The sequence below is a fragment of the Lepisosteus oculatus genome, chromosome 9, assembly GCF_040954835.1.
Source record: "Lepisosteus oculatus isolate fLepOcu1 chromosome 9, fLepOcu1.hap2, whole genome shotgun sequence".
Lineage (NCBI taxonomy): Eukaryota > Metazoa > Chordata > Actinopteri > Semionotiformes > Lepisosteidae > Lepisosteus > Lepisosteus oculatus.
In genome coordinates this window covers 11161041-11177436 of record NC_090704.1, presented here as the reverse complement: position 1 = coordinate 11177436, position 16396 = coordinate 11161041, and the positions used below count along the sequence as shown (strand labels likewise).

The 16396-nt window shown below is 36.8% G+C and overlaps 2 protein-coding genes across 8 annotated transcripts in view; both read left to right on the top strand.

Moving 5' to 3' along the window:
- camsap2a (calmodulin regulated spectrin-associated protein family, member 2a) overlaps positions 1-5526 on the top strand; it is a 52227-nt gene extending 46701 nt beyond the window's left edge. For all 7 annotated transcript variants that reach the window (XM_015355578.2, XM_015355579.2, XM_015355575.2 and 4 more), the window contains 3 exons: positions 440-555; positions 940-1058; positions 1679-5526. In XM_015355578.2, the coding sequence (XP_015211064.2) occupies positions 440-555; positions 940-1058; positions 1679-1984 (541 nt within the window). In that variant the 3' untranslated portion in view covers positions 1985-5526. The remainder of the gene's footprint in view (positions 1-439; positions 556-939; positions 1059-1678) is intronic.
- Positions 5527-8573: 3047 nt separating this feature from the next.
- Positions 8574-16396, top strand: part of wdr47a (WD repeat domain 47a) — a 20671-nt gene continuing 12848 nt past the window's right edge. The window contains exons 1-5 of the mRNA XM_015355520.2: positions 8574-8740; positions 12235-12412; positions 13710-13793; positions 13959-14043; positions 15508-16310. Coding sequence (XP_015211006.1) covers positions 12255-12412; positions 13710-13793; positions 13959-14043; positions 15508-16310 — 1130 coding nt within the window. The 5' untranslated portion in view covers positions 8574-8740; positions 12235-12254. The remainder of the gene's footprint in view (positions 8741-12234; positions 12413-13709; positions 13794-13958; positions 14044-15507; positions 16311-16396) is intronic.

Below are 16396 nucleotides of genomic sequence, written 5' to 3'. Positions count from 1 at the left end.
AAAGGCTGATTAAATGTTAGCAAATGTTTCTGATCTGCTATTCCTGTACTTGCTAACATGTTATTGTTTGTGTTCATTTGCCTCTCATGCTCACTTATAGAGGTATTTTGTGCCATACTTCTGGTACTTAACCTGCTGCTCTCTAATCTCATACTGTATGTTGTACATCCTGGCCTGTATCCATTAGATTCTCAATCCTATTTAATTCTGTGTATTTAATCTAGATACCGTGCATGGTTTTACCTTCTCTCCTATAGGGGGGATTGAAGTCATTTTTTGTAAAGGAAAGTCTCCAGAATAACAATTATTATTTTTATTGTTGTTATTAATATTAATATTAATATTAAGACGCCCTATCTGACTGTTAGCCGAATTCCTGTTTTATGTATTGTAATTATTCAGAAATAATGCTAGATATGATTTTAAATGTATTTTTAAGGCCTGAGTCAGCAGATGGTTTTTTATCACCGTGTCGATCGGGCAGTCGCAATGGAGAGAAGGATTGGGAAAATGGTTCTACAACATCTTCTGTGGCTTCCAACACAGAATATACAGGTGCTATCTGTTTTTCTGTAGCATTTTCTACCTTGCATGATGTATTTAAATAGTGATGAAAGTAGAAATAAGATGAATTGTGGCTTTTAAAATAGCCCACACATTAAATGGCTCCATCGAAAGCTTTAAAAGGATGACAAACTGTATAAATGGGTTCATGCCCAATCACATTAATCTGTGGTCTATCCCGTTTTATAATGTGCTACGTACTGTATGTAACAGCATTTTTTCTTTTTGTAATTCATAATCTGAACTTTTACTGGTTATGTTGATATTTTATATTTTATATTAAAAGATTTGAGATGCAAAAGATTAGTCATGCTGTTGGCTGCATAAATAAATTGAATGCTGAAGCTCTTCTTTTCTTGTTTTACTTCTGAACAGGCCCAAAGCTTTACAAAGAGCCTAGTGCAAAGTCTAATAAGCACATTATCCAGAATGCCTTGTCTCACTGCTGTCTAGCTGGCAAGGTCAATGAAGGTCAAAAGAATAAAATATTGGAGGTAAGATGGTGCAGTTTGCTCTTGTTTAGGAAATATAACCTTTTTTTTCCCTAAGATTTTTAGATGTGCATCCAAGTAGAAATAAACCACTTTATTGTACAGCTATATTTATACATAAATAATTCAACTATACCTGTATCAATTATATGACTAGTTACAACTTTAATGTTGAAAATGAAGTATAAGAACTTAAGAAAGTTTACAAACAAGAGGATTCTATTTAGTTCAACTGTCCACTTTAATAGTAGTTAAGTGATCTGAGGGTCTCATCCAGCTGTTTCTTGAATGAAGGATATTGAAAAGATTTGCCTACGATATAACAGTTAGCAAAGTGGCTAATCTTTCCATTGTCTACTTTGATTAATGTGAAGGCCACCTTTATAACTTATTTAAATGTTGAAAACATCAGTTGTCTCAATGAAAACAATGTCAATTCAGGCAGGACATGAAGGCTAAACTCTCCTGCCTTAATCATAACAGTTGCTGGTTTTAAATATATACTTTCATATACTTGTATACATCTTTAATTGTTCGGCCCTTGTATCCTCTTACAAGTGTTTTGGATTTGCTTACATTTTTTTTTTTTAAGCGACACCTTTGTCTCTCCCTACTTCTTTTAGCAAATGGAGAAGTCGGAGGCCAACAACTTTTTGATTCTGTTCCGGGATTCTGGCTGCCAGTTCAGGTCATTGTACACATACTGCCCGGAGACAGAGGAGATCAACAAGCTGGCAGGAATTGGCCCCAAGTCCATCACCAGGAAGATGATTGAGGGTCTGTACAAGTACAACTCTGACAGGAAGCAGTTCAGCCATATCCCTGCTAAGACCATGTCTGCAAGTGTTGACGCCATTACCATTCACAGCCACTTGTGGCAGACCAAGAAGCCCGTCACACCTAAAAAAGTTTTGCCTTCCAAGTCTTAGAAGACTGAACTTTCGCTCTGTTTTTTTAATTAAAACATTCACATTCAACTTGCACTTCATATTAAATATCCATTTGGATTAGGCTTCGTTGCTGCCAATGGACAAATAAAACAATGTTATTGTTTTCAGCTTTTCTTTTTCTCCTGTTTTTTTTCCTTAGTTCAAACTGGACACCAAACTCTGCTGTCATTATGCACAACTGGAATGTAAAACACTTAAACGTATTATGTGCAAATCACTGATGTATTTCAGTAAAAAAAGATCATCCAATACTGGGTAATTTTATTAAAGCACGTGTGTGTATGGTTTTGTATGTGCCAAGAGAAAGTATGGATGCCATGATTTAATTTGGTACACTGAAGCACTGAATGTTAATCATATGTATAGAATGAATTTGTCATATTTCTTATCATTTGTGGCCTTAGACTTAATTTCATATGTGATGGCTCTAAGTTTTCTGTGGGGCTACTTCATGAAAGATTTTTGTACACCAGTGTTTTCTTATTTTTGGGAGTAGAAACACAATTTTGTCACCCAAGTCAAAATGTGAGAAAAATGGAAAGTGTTACAGTGTTCTAAGGAAAATAATGATGTATTAGGTTACTTTTCCAATAAAATGTCGATTGAATGCAAAGCAAGTCACTACATAGGTATTTACTAGTTTATAACAAATGGCAAAAGCACCAGACTCAACAAAACATTTTTTGTTATTGACATATTTTCTTAACAGTATTGCACAGTGTGCTTCAGGAAAAACGCAAAGGCTTGTTTGTATATATTTTTTCTGTAGAAAATAGGGCAGACAAGCTAATCATTGACTGATTACATACCTTTATTGTTGAAACTTCTTGTCCTCTAAAAATGGACTCAAAACCTCCTTTACTGTTTCAGAAGACGTTTCCTGACATGTTTTCTTCAGAGAGTTCAGTATTAGAAACTCATGCTTAGCTTGGTTTATTTATAATCACCAAAAATATCTACTATATATATGTTGAATAATGCAGAGTAGCTAATGACTTCATTTTCTAGAACATACAAATCGATTAGAAAAATATGACTATTTAAATGTGGCAAACGTCACTTGTCTCAATGAACAGTCTAATTTCAGGCAGGACAAGAAGGCTAGACTCTCCTGCCTTAATCATAACAATTGTTAGTTTTAGAAAAATATAACTATAGATTTCATATTCTGTCTATTGAGACTAGTTTTATCAATTAGCGTACGGTTGTAAATACGTTTTTAATTCAATGCGATTCATGAATATTGAAGTACATTTCCAACTTTCTTCCTGACTGCTATTATCAATTGCTCATTAAGAGACTTGCAGTAGATCACATTAGGATGCCATGTTTCATTTTTAAGGGTTGTATTTACCAGTGATTATTTAGCAGTGTTTTTTTTTTCTTTACTGGTTGAAGAAAAATTATGTTCTTTTATATCTGCTTCCATGAAAATGTGTATACTGTGTATATTTTGGGCATACAAGGTGTTACATTACTGAAGAACCTTGGCATGAACCTTTACCATGTATGCAAAAGTGACATTCCTTGTTCTTTTTTTAGTGAAGTCTTCCAGAAAAGACTTAATAATGGTGGGTATTTGGAAATGGGGTTTAATAAATGTCTTATGAGGCTTGAAATTAAAGAAGGATTACAGTTAATTCACTTCCTTATGTCTACAAGGTCATCTTTTTTATACCATACTACAAAACACTAACCTAATCTTTGTTGAAACTTACTCATAATGCTTTATTTTAAAATGCAGACAGTGAAAAAGCACTTTTTACTATAGTTTTGGGGATATCACTCATGTGAAAGGCCTGAAAAACAGTAGTCTCTTAATCTAAGATCTTTATGGAGAAATGATTGTTGCGTCTTGGAGTGAATTCTGTAAAGGTTTTTGCTCTCTCTTTATCCATCTGTAGTGTAACCTTTTTTTTATTTTAAACTGAGTCCAGACTTTGCTGGTCATGCAGGTTTTACAATTTGATGTCATCTTTGTTAATATATAAATCTAATTTATTTTCAGTGTGTATATTTGTTAAAACTGTACAAAAAAGATGATTTTCATCTTAAAGAATAATGAGAGATGTGCCTCCAGAATAAAAGTGGAAAGTTTTATCATTGGCTTCTCCATTCTCTCTGCATGAACAAGATAAAGATATGTATTTCACAAAAATAAAAAATGTATAAATACATGTGTATATAAAACTGAATGAGGGACTAAAATGCATATACATTCTGCCTATAGATATGTAACAGATTTCCATTGTCAAGACCAGATGTAGACATTGACAGATTTCAGATTTACATTAAACAAATATCGGCTGAATATCCCATTATTGAAAAAGATTAAATGCATTAAAATGATAACTAAGAAATTTTAGTTTTATGTTATTTTTTCTTTGAAATTTAAAATTCAAGATAGTGCTTGTCACCACAGATTAAATACATTCCCTGTGTTTAACATCCTGGTAATTATGCTTTGTTATAGGAAAGTCCTTGTAAACAATATGGTAGATTAATTTATGTATGGCACTTTCTATTTGAGAAATTTCTTTATTTTCTCACTTGCACCAGGAAAGATAACTTTTTCTTACCAGAAGGGCATCACATAGCTTCACTTGTATTTATTTCCTGTGTTTTGATTGCATGTAGTAAACTTTTAATGATAGAATTTGAGATTTGTAATTTGTAGCTAATGTATGAAATGCTTGTGAATAAATTCATATTTTACTATTTAACAGTTTTTGGGAAGAAAAAAGGATAGTTTACACAGTTTCATTTTAAAACGTGTACATTAAGCCAGTTCAGAATATGCTGGAAAAATAAAAAGTGCCATATGTAACAATCCATACATATTGACGTGACTGGGGTTTGACTATTCCTTTTTTATAATTGCTTTCATTTTTCTTTCTCATCAAATTAAGATTCAGTGGCATTCCTTTGTAAAATGTCTAAAGGTAGAATGTGCCTGACTATTTCTTAGTGTATTGGTAGAGAATTGTTACTGTATGGTATATAACTATGAATACTTTTCTTTCTTTTCTAAGCCTGCTAGTTTTATAAAACTATTTAATCACTTTTAGTTTTGTAGGTTACCAGAAAACCTTATGCAGGTGGCAGATCAGATTTGAATGTCTGTCTCTAACACAAACACTGGTGCTTTAATTGGGGTTTATTTATAGAATTGCCAAACAAGCAGTTGTATGTGTTTCGTGGACAAATATAAAAGCAGCAGTTATATTGGTTATTGAAGCCTTTTGGGTTTCATGATGTAGAAGAGGTATTATTTTTAAGACAGCTGTTATAGTTGTCTAATTTGGCTGTTTCAAGCCAAACTGAATAGCTATTTAATTGTAAAACGGGCACTGTTGATTATTGTACAGTGTATTGTGTGCTAATCTGTCCACCTTGATGGAGCATTGCTTCCATTTTTCAGACGCTGTGCTGTCCCTATATTGTCAACATATTGCTGAAGTAACATGTAGTTATTTTTTTTTCTTTTGCATCAAATAAAATGAAGCATGGCCTCAAAAGGATATATTTGTGGTGTCATAAATGTTGAAAGGGTTTGCCAAGATGGAATTCAACAAGTGACAAATAAAATTATATTGTTTAAAAAATGTTAATGAAAACCCCAGACCACTAACGTTTTCTAATGCCCATCTGCAAAGTAATAGACAGTATATTGTAAAACATTAATGTCAACTGAGATGATTAAAAATGGTCTTAATAGTCATTATACACTATTTTTCATGGTATATTTGTTCAAAAGTATTACTCTTTATGATAATCTAATGAGAAGCATTGTGCTACGTCTCCTTCACATATAGGGAAATAGCTATTTTTTCTTCTAAAGTATTCATTTTTATGCAATTATATCAGGGACATTCTGTTTATGTAGTGGTTAGCATTGTTGCCTCACAGCACTAAAGTCCTGGGTTCAGTTCTGGACATTGGGTTCTGTCTGCTTGGGGCTTGTATGTTCTCCCTGTGTTTGCGTAGGGTTTCTTTTGGAGCTTGCATTTCCTCAGTAAAAAAACAAAGTGGTACTATAGGCTAATAGGCTTCTGGGAAAATTTGTGTACACTGCCTCGTGCCCATTGGTTGCAGAGATAAGCTTTGGCACCCCATAAACCTGACTTGGAAGAAGGAATTAGAAAATGGACAGAGGAATGGAATTATATCTTGATTTCCAGACATTGAAAAGCTGTATCATGTGTGCTTTTTGCATATCCTGATGCACTGAGAAAACTAACTCCGGATTAGCTTGAAGTTTGATTTTCTAGCTCTACAGAAAACAAATGTTTAGAAAAAAAAATTCAGCATAATAGTAGTGATTCACAAAAGAGTACAGAAGAGAATAATACACTAAAAATAAAATACATTGACATATTGACATTTAAATAGTATGCATATAGTATAGTCTACCAGTACTAGACCAAAAATAAACTAGAATGAAAGTGATATAAAAAAACAGTGACGTAAAATATAAAAGACAAACTTCATTGTCAAACTAATCAGTTGCTTAGAATGATGAACATTGATATAATAAGACAATTCTTTGATGTGCCATTGAGGATACTGGAAATCAAAAGCAAGTCAGTAATCTATCTTTTAGCTTCCTCTTCTGTTTACCAGCTCTATTTGGTTTATGTGTTTTTCTATTTTCACATATACAGTAGAAATATGTAAACATGCCTGGGCAACTTTTCCCTCGTCTCTAGATAAGTTCTTCTAACTCAAATTCTTATTGAAATTTTCCATAGCTCATAACACTACGTTATGCACTTCATTGTGAAAGGTTTGCACTTTTGTGAAGTAGTCATTATCATGTTTGAGAACAAAGTGCACCAGTAAGATGGACTATTTGCAAAATGAAACCTGTCTAAGACTTAAGTCTAAGACAAAATATTAATAGATGCTTTTTGGAAATGACAGTTTTTTGACATGTTGTTTAAGGTAAATCTGGCACATAGCAAAACAATATATAATTAATAATAATAATTGCTTACAGAGTAATTGCTTACAGTTGCAGAGCGATATGGCTGCTGGCAATCAAAGGTGGGCCTGAATTTCTCCTTGTCAATATGATCTGGCTGGTGTTTAGCCAGCAGCCATATCACTCTGCAACTCACAACTAGCAACCCACTGAAGCTAAGCAGGTATGAGTCTGGTCAGTACCTGGATGGGAAACTAAAAAATAAGGTTGCTGCTGGAAGGGTTGTTAGTGGGGCCAGCATCATTAAAAATCCCAGCATGTCTCTTGTGAAGAGCAGGTAACCCCGGCATCCTGGCCAAATTTCCCATTGGCCATTACCAATCATGGCTTCCTAATTATCCCTATCTATGAATTGGCTTCGTTACTCCCCACTGAAAGGTGATGTGTGGTGAGTGTTATGGGGCACTATGGCTGCCGTTGCATCATCTACCTGGATGCTGCACATTGGTGGTGGTGGAGGGGAGTCCCCATTACCTGTAAAGTGCTTTGAGTGGAGTGTCCAGAAAAGTGCTATATAGGTGTAAGCAATTATTATTTACACCAAACCGGACCATTTATGGTCACACAGTTTTCAAGCCGACAGATACACCACTAGATGGCGCTGCCTTTTTTTCTGGAGTTTGTATTATCACTTCTTAAAGAACTGTAAAACCTCAGCTACCTTCCACTTGGATTCGCAAAAACACGATTTTGTATTCAGGATTTTTGCGGGGTCTTTCCTCTGGTAGCTTTCGTTTCCTCTAATCGGAATTAGATTTTACTCGAGATAAATGAATCCCTATCAATGCAGTGTATGCAATGCTACGTTGCAGCAGTAACTGAAACCTTTAGACCTTACAGTCCCGAGTCTGCACCTAGTTAAATTATTTATTGGTTAACTATACTAAGCCCTAGAAGATACTAAGGTGACAGTCTTTGAGAGAATAGGTGAGAGAGAAATCGCTTTTTTTGCTTAAACGTCCAGTCAAGATTGCCTGCAAAGTTACAATCATTTTGTCCTTTGTTTGAAATGCCTTTGTCCTGTCATTGTGAAGCAGCGTACGGTTCTGGGTTCGATCCCAGAATGGTTACCCTTTGTGTAGGTCGTATTTGTCGTGTTTGTGGAAAACTTAGCCTCTGGTTCACTGTGACCTTCCTTAGGATGAAGCGGCTACGGTCAATAGATGGATCAAAAGCTATTTATTATTAGCTATAGACCAGGCACAAGAACTCCATATCCATTTTGCTAAACACATTATATTGATACATTCTTACTTGTAGCACTACGACAATTTGGGTGCCTAGTCCTTAACTTGCAATACTAGAGCAAAATGCACATATAGAGCAGGAAATCTGGACACTCCCTTGTGTCTTTAGGCAAAACATATTCAACGAGTTAAATGCTCATTTGAAAAAAAAAACACATCGTTACTGTTGTCTCGATGTCGCCTGTATTCGCTGTTTCTAACCATTAAACTGTATAAATGTAACTGCTTTGACTGCATCGAAATCGTTATTGAGCGCCTCCTTAGAGGCAGTGCCGAGGGCAGCTGTGGGTCCTCAGAGTGCCGGCGCAGAGTGCTCGACTCTGATTGGTGACTCGCAGCGATCCGCTTGACAACCAGAGTCGGGTAGCAGACAGGGTGGGAGGAGACGACAACAAGGGATAAAGGGAAAACAATTGGGATTTGTAGAACATAACAATAAAAAATACCCAGTAAAGGCATCTTCCCGTCACTTTTTTCAATACATGTGTTTATAGCATCGAGAAGGTGAGTTTTGTGTGCGGTTTGGTTGCTGGTGCTTTAGTAGTGATGATAATGGAGATGATGCATGTCTTGCTCTGGTTTGCTGGTCTTTTCCATTATCTGGATACCACACATCAGTCTGTGCGTGTCTCTGCTGCGTTGTGTCATCATCTGATTACCGTGGACGTACGAGATAAGCGCGTTAAGTGATTAATTAACAAAGGAATGTTAATATAAAAAGAAGGCTGAGCTGGTTGCCATGTGTATCTGTGATGATATTAATAACACTGAGATGCGTATTGCTGTACGATTTGGATGTCTTACTCTCCGTCCAAGCTTTCAGAAGAAAACCCTTTATTTAGTGGCCGCCACAATTTGTTTTGGTCTTATCGACCATTTCATGTTGACAGTGCTTTTGCATTTGATGAATGAAGGGACCTGTCAGTAGAAACTGGCGAGAATATGTGAGCTTTGGCGATTGTCAGTGAGAGACTGCGCAGTGAAGGCTCCAGCGCGTTCCTACCAGATGATGACCCACCTATTTTAGCTAGAGAACAGACAGAAATAAAAAAAAAACAGGGGTGGGCGCTGCTTTCGTTATTTTTATGCTGCAGATGTTAAAGTTCTGGGCACATTATCTGAAAATCTAGAAGATACCCCTTTTCTGCCATTTGTGGCTTTATTCGCAATTCAGATTGCTTGAAATACAGTATGTCTGACTTTGCAGTCTACATGTCGTTTTGAAAGGAATTGTAAAGCATTAATTTGTATAATATGTGCAAATATTAAAACAGTACCCCCTAAGCCACAGGTACAGTAGGTGTGCATTGCTCAATAGATGACCGTCTCCTAGTTTCAAATCTTCATTTTTATTATAACAGAATTCAATTTGTAATATTGTATATCAATATGCCATTTCAGTGTATTATATCGTATATCATATCGGACTTGCATATAATGAATTTAGTTTTATTATTTCGTTTTTCCTTGGGTAAAAAGCACAATTAACTTAAAAACACACACAAAAAAACAATGTACAGTACGTCAAGTACGATGCTTTTAAACATTTTGGAATAGCTTTAGTGACAATGTAAATTAATTAAAGCAATTTTACACCTGACCATTTATGATGTCACTATAAAAATGACTTATCATACAGTAGCTTCAACTAGTTGTAGATCATGTATATATTAATAAGTTGTTTGTCTAGTCTTCAAGTATTAATAATAATAATTGCTTACACTTATATAGCGCTTTTCTGGACACTCCACTCAAAGCGCTTTACAGGTAATGGGGATCCCCTCCGCCACCACCAAGTGTATTGGTGTAAATAAGTATTTATTTCTATAAGTGATGTATTTCGGCTCCACAGAATGTTTTTTGTTCTGTTCATCTTGTCTACCACTTTATCCTTTGCATTTGATTCATGAAGGGACCAGTCACCAGAAACTAGTATTCCTTCAGTTAGAAATTTCTGACCTGCGTTTAGGAAAATATGCACTGGTATTTTTCCTTATCCTTATTTTCTCCCTCAACTCCAAAGTTATAACTCCAAGGTTATAACTTTATCCAGAAGACAGATTTCATTTGACCATTTTACTTTTGGGTCTTCTTACTTTTCTTTGATTATTTTCGGTTTGCAGATACAGTTCAGAATTGTGTTTGTGTAATAAAATAGGCTGCAATATAATTTCTTATAGCCTGCGTGTCCATTGTATATAGTATCTTGTCATTTCTTTTTCTGTATCTTACTGTTATTTTAAGCATACATTTCTATGGGTTATTGATACTTATTCTGTCTTTTCTGTGTTCAGTGACCAAGATTTGGGTCCTTGCATTACTCCGGCCCGCACATAATCAACTTTATTTTTATGTGCACAAACATAATATCTCCCATTATGATTACTGAAGCCCACTAATGCTTTTTTTAAAAATCCATCTGTCAATCCATTTTCTAACTACTTTATCCAATACAGAGTGACAGAGCCTTTCCAAGTAAGTTGTTTTTGGACAAGTGGGACTGGTTGCCAGTCCATCGCAAGCCACACACAGACACTGCACACACCAGGCCAATTATTCTAGAAGCCGGTTAATCTACCAGTATGTGTTTAGACTGTGGGAGGAGACAGGAGCACCCCGAACGAAGCTCACACAAAATGTTGAGAACATCTAATCTCCTCACGGATAGATCCTAGGAAATAGGGCTCCAGTGCCAGGAGGTGGCACTTCACCACCATGCTGCCCTTTTTTTAACACAATGATATTAATATATTCAAAGGAACAAGTGTGAAGGTGTGAAGAAGGCTCCACGGCCGAAACGTTGTGTTCTCTTTCTTCTTTTTTTCAGCATGGAATAAACCTATTACTTGTTCCTTTGCAGCCTACGCATGCTGACGCAGCTACCCACCTGAATTAATATATTCAAGTTCATGCATGGATTTGTGTTGATACATGTGTGCAATTTGTCTATTTAAATTTAATATGGCACTATGTATGTCATGTTTGAGACTGAATTTAATTGGACTGTGAAACAATGCTATTTTCATTTTTTTTTTCCTTTTAAAAGCTTCCTAATCTTACTAAAGGTTGTGGCAAGTTGGAGCCCATATTGGAGCTATAGGAAACAAGGCAGGATTTCACCCTAAATGGAATGCCAGTGGAATGGGAACACATGCACAGAGGATTTATATTAAGTGGTGATTTGTACAAGGCTTCTCAGGCATACTGGAGCCCTGATTCATTTGATTTTTAAATAATGGGAGCTTCCTCTAGTGATTTATGTAGGGATCTTTAGACTGTCGTGACTTTGTTGTTGGCAGGTCTTGTACTTTGGTCGGTAATGTGCTGTACTATTCGACTAGATTGAATTGTAAATTTTCATCGGTGTAACTTGAACTTGACCTTGTAGTAGATTTGGCTTTCCCGTGAATTCAAGAAATTTAATTTGGTTAAATGAAGAGTTTTTTAGCTTTCAGTAGTATTGACTTTATTGATAGTGCTTTGTTGACGCCACAGCCATTCATGTTATTGAGTTATTGGTGTAATTGAACATACAGTCAACAGTTGTGGAAAAAAAAAACAAGTTTGGGCTATACTTAACACACCACACATAACACTCCCAAAAATGAAATAATTAAGTTGATTTTTTTATACATATAAATACGTATTTATATATAAAAAATTAATATATTTTTATTTTTAATGCTTTTTTTAAAGTTATTGGAAGACATATTTTGACAGCCTTTTACAAATAATAAGTTTGTGGAATTTGAAAATGTAAGTTCAGACCTCTAAACCTTTTTTGATGTCTAATTGTTTTCTGACTGTTCAGAGCACTAACGTCACCATAAAGCTATTTCTGGAAAATTCTCTACAGTTGTAATACCTTAGATTGCAAAATGAGTAATCATATTTTCTGTTCTGCTCTTAGATTATCCTGTTGAGATTTTTGTTAATTAGGTTCTTACGGATTGTAGTACTATTGTGAGTGTACTATTCTTTGGTGTATCTTTTTGCAGTTCATTTTAAAACTGACACCATGACGGCAGAGGAGACCATAAACATAAAGGAGGTGGAAATTATTAAACTCATCCTGGATTTTCTGAACTCAAGGAAGCTGCATATCAGTATGCTGGCCCTGGAGAAGGAGAGTGGGGTCATTAATGGACTCTATTCTGATGATATGCTCTTCCTGAGGTAGGTACCTGGTAAAATGAAGGAATACATGATTCTACTCTGAATAGCAACACTTCAGTTTTTCTGAGAGGGAGACCTAGTGCAGTGGAATGTGAATATTCTATGTTGTTGTCTTATTTGCCTATGAAGCAGTCATTCATGTCTTAGCTTTGGTGATACTGGAATATTCTTAGTTCAATTTAGATTGGTATAGAAACTCACATACCTATGTCCTTTCAATTAAAAAGAAAACAGTGCTGTGGATAGCTATTTTTAAAAAAAATCATAATGGTTTGTTGGGCCCTTGATTTTCAATTTATTTTTTCTTAATTAAAAAAAATATTAGCCTTATTTTTTGTAGATTGGAGGTACTCTGTGTCTTGCATAAGTGACGTGTACATTAACCTCCAAACGGTGAAGTCAAACCCATGATTCTCACTTTGAAATGTAATAATCATTTCTCAAGAAAAAATTGATCAGCACAGCTTATAAGTATCTTATTTATTTTTTTATAAAGGCAATTCAGTTATTTAAACAATTTGATAGTTTAGAACCTCTTAACTGAGCAAAAGTATTGGGACAACTGGCCAACACATGTCTCTTTTTAGTCAGGTGGCAATCATATATAACTGGTGTCTTATTGACTTCAGGTTTTGGTTTCAAAATACAGTTCTAAAATGTCTTTTAAAAATAGCGGGCAACTTTGAAGCCGAAAGAAAATAAAAACTGTAATCGGAACCCTAAAGCAGAAATAAGCCATACCAAATTCAACCCCTTCAGAATACACCGAAGACAAAATATTACAGGTATAATTAGCAGGACTGGCTTAACAATGTAAAAAAAAAAACATCTAGAGTTAATAATAGAAAAATTATCAGAGGGAAAATAACTAAAACAACTGCAAGGGAAATTGCCAACCTCCAGTGAGCAGGGGAGAAGGTATCAAAAACACTGCAGAATCACAAAGTCTACATGGCAAGGCTCAGAACTTATAACTTCTCCTTTTATAAATTCACCACAGACAGACTGTACATAGTACAAGTTAAAAAAGGAAAATGCATCATAAAGTTCTTGTGCATCATAATCTTCTTAATGCCACAGGAGAGACTGATCCATCTAAAATGGGATATCATTTTAGAGTCCGCGTTCATTAGGTATTTATGGAATAATATTGTAGTTATCCTATACAGAGATGGTCCCATATAGCAATAGAGACCTGTTGAGCTGAAGGTCAATATTCTTTCTGCATAACTAAATAGTTCTTTTTTATCTATGATCACATTCACAACTGATGTGCCCCCATAACTGTCCTTTACAGGCAGTTGGTTCTTGATGGCCAGTGGGATGAAGTTCTTCAGTTCATCCAGCCCCTGGAATGCATGGAGAAATTTGACAGGAAGAGGTATTGTAGACTGGCTCCAAGTAGTGTGACTCAGTTCTAAAAACACGAGCTGATAATTTTTTTTAATGACAGAAAGCCTATTATTTCCGTTCCCATACATATGCATCTTAACAGTGTATATTTAGATATTGATTTCTTGCTGAATTTTGTTTCCCCTCTCTGTAGATTCCGATACATCATTCTGAAACAGAAATTCCTTGAAGCTTTGTGTGTGAATAATGCAATGTCAGCAGAGGATGAGCCTCAGCATGTAAGTGGTAATGGCACTGACAAGATGAACGCTTAGAGCAGCTAGTTAAATTAGATACTTTATAATGTCAGCGAAGGTGAGTCTGGAAAAGTGGATTCACAAGCTGAGCAGATAACACCTCTTAAGTGTGGCAGAAAAGAACTCGCCATTGCTGTATGTGTACGTTGCTCTTGCGTACTAATTCAGATGGCTACCCAGGTACCAAGAATTGTGGGAATGTTTGTCTTGGGCGGAGCAGTGGCTCTGTGGCTAAGGATCTGTGCCTGTGACTGGAAGGTTGCCGGTTCAAATCCCGCTGCTGGCAGAGGAATCCTACTCCATTGGGCCCCTGAGCAAGGCCCTTAACCCCAACTGCTGTACAATGGCTGATCCTGCGCTGTGACCCCAAGCTTCTCTCCCTGTCTGTGTCTCATGGAGAGCAAGCTGGGGTATGCGAAAAGACGAATTCCTAATGCAAGAAATTGTATAGGGCTAATAAAGCAACATTATTATCATTATTATCTAGAATGTTTTGTTTACTGAATAGAAATTCAGGTGTGATCCACTATGTTAGTAAATTATCATTATTTAATTAGTCATAATATTAGGGCAGTTTTGTGTTGCAGTGTTTAGCATTGCTAGCTTACTGTACCAGGGCCCTGGGTTCAGTTCCAGACCTGGGGTGCTGTGATGCTGTCTGTGTGGAATCCAGGGTGTATTCTACCTTATGCCTGGGATGGACTCTGGCTTCCCTGCAGCCTGAATTGGAATAAGCGGTTAGAAAATGGATGGCTAATGATTATGGTGATTTATTACTATTATTATTCCTTTCCGAGTCAAAAACTAGACAGGAGTGTTCTTAGATGAAGGTACAGTGAGAGGTTAATTCCACAATTAACCTCTACTTGTTCCTTTTCAGGCCGCATGCTGACACAGCACCATTCTTATACTGTCCCTTGTGTATATGGGCTTGTTTCCAGGAGGAACTGTTATAATGTTGTGAACAGAATCTTCATCATTCAAATTTGAATTGGAGAAAATGACCCAAGTGTCACAGGATCTTACCATGAAGAAATGGTGCACTCGGTATTATGTTAATAAGGTTTTCTATATATATCCATCAGAGTTGCTCGTTAACCTTACTTTACATTACTCGTTGTATTACTTCAAAGTCCAACGCGCGCTTACATTTTTGTGAGGCAACCTTGCTATCCTTCTGTATGGAAATACTGTGACATATGCTGTTCACAGACCCCTTTTTTAATTTTTGCAGTCATTGTCATTTACGGTCTGCAAGTTACAGATGCAAGCAGTAGATCATGCATGAAATTAACAAGTCTCAGTTGCCCATGCTCTTAAAAATATCATCAAGGGGATATTTTAAGTAAATGCTGTTATTCTAGTGACGACCTACTGTATGCATTTAGTTCATTTTAATGTCATTTTAATTTTAGCTTCTGTGTTTACTGTTATTTACCTCTGCAGCTGGAGTTCACTATGCAGGAGGCAGTGAAGTGTCTTCACAGTCTGGAGGAGTATTGCCCTTCGAAGGAGGACTACAGTAAGCTGTGCCTGCTTCTCACTCTGCCCCGGCTCACCAACCACACCGAGTTCAAGGACTGGAACCCGAGCACCGCGAGGGTGCACTGCTTTGAGGAGGCCTGTGTCATGGTCGCGGAGTTCATCCCCGCCGACAGGAAGCTAAGCGAGGCCGGCTTCAGGGCCAGCAACAACCGCCTCTTCCAGCTGCTCATCAAGGGGATGCTGTACGAGTGCTGCGTGGAGTTCTGCCAGAGCAAGGCCACGGGGGAAGAGATCACGGAGAGCGAGGTGCTGCTGGGTATCGACATGCTGTGTGGCAATGGCTGCGACGACCTCGATTTAAGCCTGCTCTCCTGGCTCCAGAACCTGTCTCCCAGTGTGTTCTCCTGCGCCTTTGAGCAAAAGATGCTCAACATTCACGTGGACAAGCTGGTGAAGCCCACCAAGGCAGCCTACGCTGACCTCTTAACCCCCCTTATTAATAAGCTCTCCCCGTACCCATCCTCGCCCATGCGGCGGCCCCAGTCAGCCGACGCCTACATGTCTCGCTCTCTCAACCCAGCGCTGGATGGCCTCTCCTACGGATTGTCCAGTCACGACAAGAGAGTTACAGACCTCACCAACAAGACTTCACCGATGTCTCACTCTTTCGCTAACTTCCAGTACCCAGGAGCGCACAACCTGAGCAGAAGCTTAATGCTGGAAAACACAGACTGTCACAGTATCTATGAGGAGTCCCCAGAAAGGTAGGCTAAGTATTTAAAGTTTTCCTATAAAAAAGTGTTATGTAAAGAGATATTGTAGAACTGAGCAACGGACAAGCCATTTTATT